General features: G+C 44.3%; 1 protein-coding gene across 1 annotated transcript; it reads left to right on the top strand.

The window, feature by feature from the left end:
* Positions 1–435: 435 nt before the first annotated feature.
* Hebp2 (heme binding protein 2) lies at positions 436–6,424 on the top strand. The gene is made up of 4 exons (XM_031380517.1): positions 436–812; positions 1,248–1,383; positions 2,045–2,225; positions 5,174–6,424. Exons 1-4 carry the CDS (start codon positions 711–713, stop codon positions 5,370–5,372), a joined length of 618 nt encoding a protein of 205 aa, XP_031236377.1. The 5' UTR covers positions 436–710; the 3' UTR covers positions 5,373–6,424.
* The last annotated feature ends 441 nt before the right edge of the window (positions 6,425–6,865 follow it).

Raw genomic sequence — 6,865 nt, 5'->3', positions numbered from 1 at the left:
CACACACACACACACACACACACACACACACACACAAACACACACACTACTCTCCCCAAAGATTCTGAGTCTCCATTGACTTTCCACATTGAGCAAACCTGAAAACTGTTTGTGGGCCCTGGCTGCCCTTCTAGTATCAATCGGTCTGCTGATCCCAATTTGAACTCTAGAGTCTAAACCGCAGCAGGAGTCAGAGTCCCAAGGAGAGCTAGCTGCTAGTAGTCTTGGAGCTCTGCTGCGAAGTCCTGGGGCAGACGATTCTCTTTTGTGACGGTGAGGAGCAAACTGATTTTGCAGAGGCGCTGGCAGCGTTTGCAGTCTAGGGAGAGGCGCCCTGAATGGGTGCCCGGACTAGTTCCACAGAAACCAAGCTAGCCGCTTCTCAGTCCTCCGCCCACCACTTGCCCACAATCCAGCTCTGCAAAACAACAGGCTAGGCGGGAGGGACTCTGCAGAGGACCTGGGTGACCCAGGGCCAGCCGGCGGATCCTGATTTCCCTGCAGAAGGGTGTGGTCAGGGCTAGCGCAAGCCCCGGGGTGGGACTCGGCTCCCTTAAGATCGCGACGCCGCCTCGCGGCTCAGACAGAGAATGTCCTACGGACCCGCAGTAAGGGTTGCCGGGCCGTGCGTGCACCGGTGGGGAGGGGACTCAGAACAAGGTGGCCGGTGAACATAGACAGGGCGCGCCCCTCGCAAGGTGCCCTTATTCATGGCAGAAGAGCCCGAGCCAGACCTCGGGGTGGCCGAGGGCTCAGAGGAGCAGGCCATGGAGATGCCGAGCTGGAAGGCTCCGGAGGACATAGACCCCCAGGTAGGCGTCTTCCAGGGCCCCGCAAAGATTCATCTGGGCTACTTTATTGTGATATGAAGAGTCCCCTAGAGTTAAGTTAAAAAAAAAAAGTACTATTTTCGATCCTGCATGAACCAGGAGATGCGTTGTTTAGCTGACCCCAGGAGAGCGCCAGACATCCACTTCCTGTCGCGGGGCGGGTTATGGAGGAACGGGTTACTACACAGACCCAGCGCTTCGATTTAAGTAATGCTTGTAACCTGTCCTTAGGGCAGTGTCTGCTCCCGATCCCATAGGGAAACCTCAGGAGAGTCCATGTTTGTCCTAAAGAACCGGAACCTCAGGTTAGACCCTGGAGGGCCCAGCAGTTCCTTCGCAGGCAGTTTCCAGTATTGCTGACTCTCACCTCCTGATGTTCATGAGTTGCTTCTTTAAGTTTTCTCTGTACCATTTTAGCCAGGAAGTTATGAGATCCGACACTACGGACCAGCTAAGTGGGTCAGCACTTGCGTGGAGTCTCTGGACTGGGATTCAGCCATCCAGACTGGTTTCACAAAATTGAATGGCTACATTCAAGGCAAAAATGAGAGAGGTAAAAGTACCCTCTGAGATCCCGAGATTACTGAGTTTTTAACCTACTGAAGAAATCTGTTTTGTAATACACGAATAAGCAGATGCCTGAAACTCTAACGTTCTTATTCACGATTGGCTTTGAGAACCGTAGTGTAACTACAATAGAGTGTTGCTGGGTTCTGCTTATCAAGGCCCATACTTTCCTCATTTTTTGCTAGATGAAATGGGACTTAACTAGGGAGAAGTCCTTTCCTGTGCCAAATGCCTCTAATAATTAGTGAGAGTGATATCAAGGGACAGGAGAATGTGCAAGGGCATGAGCCTCAAGTCACAATTGTGTGTGTGTGTGTGTGTGTGTGTGTGTGTGTGTGTGTGTAATTTTGCCTTAGGACCACAATTTCTAAGATAAAGAGAAAAATAATTAATTGGCCCACGTTTTCTGTGATTTCTCCTTTATGTTTAAAAATATAGAATTTATTAACCCAAGAATACAACACTACAGAAGATGTTTAATGTCATTCTACCACTACCCTTTTATTAAAAAAAAAAATGAGACATCTCAAGGGTACATATTTATAGTGGTACTGTAAAGAAGATCAAGAAATTCACATAAGATAGATTAGAAACTTTGTATCAGCCATGAACACGCTAAAGTTGCTTTCAATTTTTTCATGACGTAGAGATGAAAATCAAGCTGACAGCTCCGGTGACAAGCTATGTGGAGCCCGGCTCAAGTCCTTTCAGTGAGTCTACCATTACGATTTCCCTGTACATCCCCTCTGAGCAGCAACCCGATCCACCCAGGCCTTCAGAGTCAGATGTCTTCATTGAAGACAGAGCTGAAATGACGGTGTTTGTGCGGTAAGTGGTAGAGAATTCATAGCTGCCTGCCGGCCTGCTGGCTACTGGTTTTACCTGTGTGTATTCACCATTTCCCAAGCTTTTCACCCTCCCATAAGAACAGCCTACTAGATTTCACGATGTTTTCCTACTGCCTTGGTTTTAAAATGTCACTGAAGTCTACTGCAAGATAGAATCTATTTATTGAGAAGTCTATTGTATACCTTCCACATATAAAACATAGCACAAATTCTATCACTTGGAGCATAAGACTGTCTTTTCCTACAAAATAGATAGACCTGAACAATAATGCCTTAAAAAAAAAAAAAAAGAGCATATGGTGTCTGCCCTAGTCTGTTTGGGCTGTCACAACAAATCCTATAGACTCTGTGCCTTACCACAAACCTTTTGGAGCTCTTTCCAGAAGCTGGCTTCAAGTTCAAGGCACTAATAGGTTTAGTGACTGGCTAGGGACCATTTCCTGATTCATATAAACACCTTTGACCTCTTTTTTAAGGGTGATAATCCCTTTCTTAAGGGCTCAATCCCCCCTCCACTCCCCGCAGGATCTAACCACCCTCCAGAGGCTCTTAAAACTCTCCCACTTGTGATTAGTTCTATACGAATTTGAGAGAGACAGGCATTCAGTCCACAGCATTCTGTCCCTAATTGAAGAAACTTTATGTCTTTCTCACTTACAAAAATGCATCCAGTCGTATTTTACTATCCCCAGAATCTTAGCATATTTCAGCATTGACTCAAAAGACTCATTTAAATAACATCCAAATAAAATCCGACTTGAGACTCAAAGTATGACTTATTTCAAAGCAAATTCTCTCTAGCTGTGAGTCTGTAGAAGTCAAACAAGCTATGGGCTTGGAAGTACAACAATGTGACATGCAAAGGAGGAATATTCCCCCTTTCGAATGGAAAATATAGAGAAGAAAAAAGTAATCTCAATCAAGGATTTGGATATCTTTCCTGACTCAGGGCTCTGCCTGCCAGGGTCTGTTGGGATGGAATGGATGCTGGATCTCCAAAGCTTTCCTGGATGGGAGTTAAGCTCTTGATACCCAACAAATCCGAATCTCATGACTGGGAACCCCCAAGCCCAGCAAAGTTGTTATGTTTAGAATTACCTCCTTGCAGATTCTACCAGGCTACAAGTGCATAGCAGTCACTCTTCTCATCTGGTGTCCCCTCTCCCACAGTTCCATTAGGGAAGGCTGTAGTGGGGAGTGTCTGGGATGGCCCAGCCCTTACTATTGCCCTCTGCCAAAGTGCATCTGGGTATAAGGAGACATTGTTGAATACAATAGATATGGTCTTTGCTCTTCTTTGAAGGCTCTTGTCAAGTGCAACCAGACTGATTTTTTTTTTTTTACATTGGCACATTTATAATAAAACTTATACCAATGAAGCATATTAAAAATACTTTTTGCTTCTCTTTCTTAAGCTTCTGAGTAAAAATCATGGTTCTTGCATGTCCTGTACTTCTGCAGGTCCATGTGCTAGTGTGATTTAATCCCAGGATACTTTCATTATTAAAAAAAATTATACTTTTTATTTTATCTTTTTATTATTTATTTATTTTTACACTCCAGATTTTATTCCCCTCCCTGTCCACCTTCTGACTATTTCACATCCCACCTCCACCCTCTGACTGTTCCACATCTCACCTCCACCCTCTGACTGTTCCACAGGATACTTTCATGTATGCTGTTTATTAAACTTTTATTCTTTTTCCCATTCCAATCTTGTAGCAGCTCCATCCTCTAATCTGTCTTGTCTCTTGGACTCTGTTCATATCCAGATCCAAGCAGGTTCCTTTTTGCTCAGCATCCTGTCGCATGATCCCAGAGGGCCACCGACTACTATACATTCTTGCTTCTGGCTTCAGTTCTCCTTTTAGACCTCATTTTATGCCTCGCTCTGACAGTGCTTTACAATTTTGTCATTTCCATTGTTCTTTGTTTGGGAAAATCATCCTTCATTCTGAGACCAACTCAGAAGACACCCATTAGCCTGGACTGAATCCTTAGGATTTGTCAGAGCCCTTTGGTCCTCTGTTAAAGTACGTCTTAGGATGTTTAGATAATGCTGTCAGAATGTTGAGCTCATCCACTGGGCTATGAATGTATGGACACCAAAACAATATTGTGTTCATCTGTAACCCACTGTGACCCAGAAGAGGAAGAAGGGGAAAGCATTTTAGTGTGTGTCTGACTCGGGTCTGTGGACACACTCTTAGAATCCCAGGTACTCGGGAAGCTGAGACAGAAGTTAACTTAAGCCTGACAGTTTAGATAGAGCCTAAGTAACTAAGACTCCATCTCAAAAGTATGCAGCAACAATAGCAGAACAAATGAAACACAACACAGTGAAGTCAGGCTTGATGGTACACTTCCATAACACTAGCATTGGAGTGGGTGAGTAAAGAGGATCATGAGTTTGAGGCTTGCCCCAGCTACACAGTGCTTCTAAAGGTTGCCTGGGCTATATAGCAAGACTCTCTGCTGCATAGTGACTTTCAGAGCAGCCTGAATTGTATAGGAGAGAACAAAGGAAGGAAGAAAAAGGGGTGGGAGGGAGAGGAGCCAACATGTGAGCGGGCTTCTGAATGGTTCTCTAAACTGCAGCATTGGTATGTTTCTGGGAAGTTGCTAGTAATAGCGCTCAGGCTGTATCCTAGACTCCCACAATGTACGTTTTCTTAAGGTTCTTGGGTGGGTTTTGTATATATTAGTCCACACAAGAAGATGTAAGTTCCAAATCTGTCAAAGGATGGGACTTGATCGTCCTCCCGAGTCTCCCGTAGGTGAGCTATTATGAGTCTAGGTATGAAGGTCAGGGGTTGCCTGAAAGCCACTTCATCCAGCTTTCAGGGCCCCAGACCCTGCTGTTCACTTCAGATCATCATCTGTTTCTGTAGTAAAGTCACTCATGTACCATCGCTTTCTTGTCCGTAGGTCTTTTGATGGATTCTCCAGTGGCCAAAAGAATCAAGAACAACTTTTGACATTAGCAAACATTCTGAGGGAAGAAGGAAAAGTTTTCAACGAAAAGGTCTTCTACACTGCAGGCTACAGCAGTCCTTTCCAGTTACTTGATAGAAATAACGAAGTGTGGCTGATCCAGAAAAATGAGGCCTCCGTTGAGAACAAATAAGGAAACAAACCAAGAAAAGAAGCAGGGGCAGACCTGCTGAATGCAGGCATTGAGAACGTTCACAGCTGACGTATGCAGGGTCTTTGGCTTGAGCTATCACTCTGCATCATGCTTATTCCCAGTGTGCCTTTGTAAGTAGCTTTATTTAGACACAGGGTATTCAGAGAAGTCTGTAGACACAGGGTATTCAGAGAAGTCTGTAAATGGGTCATGGGTCAGGTGGCCTCCATCTCTGAGAGGATCCAGGACGATGCCACGGCATTCCCTCTTATTGGCGCTATCACCGTTATCTTGCCTCTCTACTTGGCCTTACCGCATTTGAATGCTCTCACTTCCTTATAAGAGCTGTGAAAATGGTAAAGCTGTATTCTGCATAGGAATAAATTATGTTGGCCACAAAAATAACGTTCCTTGCCTCCACTGTTGAGTTTTTCCATTGGATCCGTGTACTCATCCAACTGTTGCTCCCTGGACAAAGACAGTTCTTACCTTAACATGTTGACAAAATTTGGAGGCAGAAAATAAATTCCATAAGATGATGAGACTTCTTATGCTACTTGACAGGTGTGCCTGTTAAAGAAATATACAGATACCTAATTGTAACAGTCACTTAAATTTTTAAAGTACTGTGTGTAGTCATTCTAGAGGTTGTATGGAAATTCTCTTTCCAAGGGTGGGCTGATTATGGAAGTTAGAAAGCCTTGCCTCCTTGCACTGTCTAAGTCTTGTTATTGGGAAGATCAAGTCACACTCAGATCCCTGGCAGCTGTTATAGAAATGGCTCTCACTCTAATGCAGGCTCCTGGGACGATGGTTCTGAGAACAGAGAGGAGAGCAGGCTAGATCTCAGGAACCTCATGATAATTAAAGCTGCTCACAAGTGGCATGGTTTCCACTTCTGTGTAAGCAGAGACCACACAGTTGCTTCTTGAAAAATGACCACAAAGTCGACTGAGGGTCCAGTAGATTGGATAAAGCTAAATGAGACATGAAATCCCTCCAACTTTAATGTTATAAGCTATCTTTGTAAAATTAAACTCTCTAGATCTCAATTCTCAGTCTTTCTAATGCTTTATTACAGTTCCTCATGATGTGGACCCCCAACTATGAAATTGTTTTTTTCCTTTTGCTACTCCATAACTGTAATTTTTCTACTGTTTTTGAATGACAGTGTAAATATCTGTTTTCCAATGGTCTTAGGTGATCCCTGTGAAAAGGTCATTCAACCCCAAAAGGGATTGTGACCCACAGGTTGAGAACCACTGCGCTAGTAACATCTGTCCTCATAGTTACAGGAAGCTGGGGCATGGAGTTCTTGGGTAACTTTGCCCAGACAAAACTGATAGGGCAGAGGCTGACCTGCTTTTTCCATTCACTCCACTCTGACTGTGGTAATAACCTTCTGGCACGGAAACCTTTGAGATGGTCATTTTTGATACAGAGCAAGCTACATTTCTGGTTCTGAAATTACTGCAGATATAATTCTCAGCATT

Source organism: Mastomys coucha, unplaced genomic scaffold (genome assembly GCF_008632895.1).
Source record: "Mastomys coucha isolate ucsf_1 unplaced genomic scaffold, UCSF_Mcou_1 pScaffold2, whole genome shotgun sequence".
Classification (NCBI taxonomy): Eukaryota; Metazoa; Chordata; class Mammalia; order Rodentia; family Muridae; genus Mastomys; species Mastomys coucha.
Note: the sequence above shows the minus strand (reverse complement) of the source record. Positions and strands in the feature narration are given on the sequence as shown.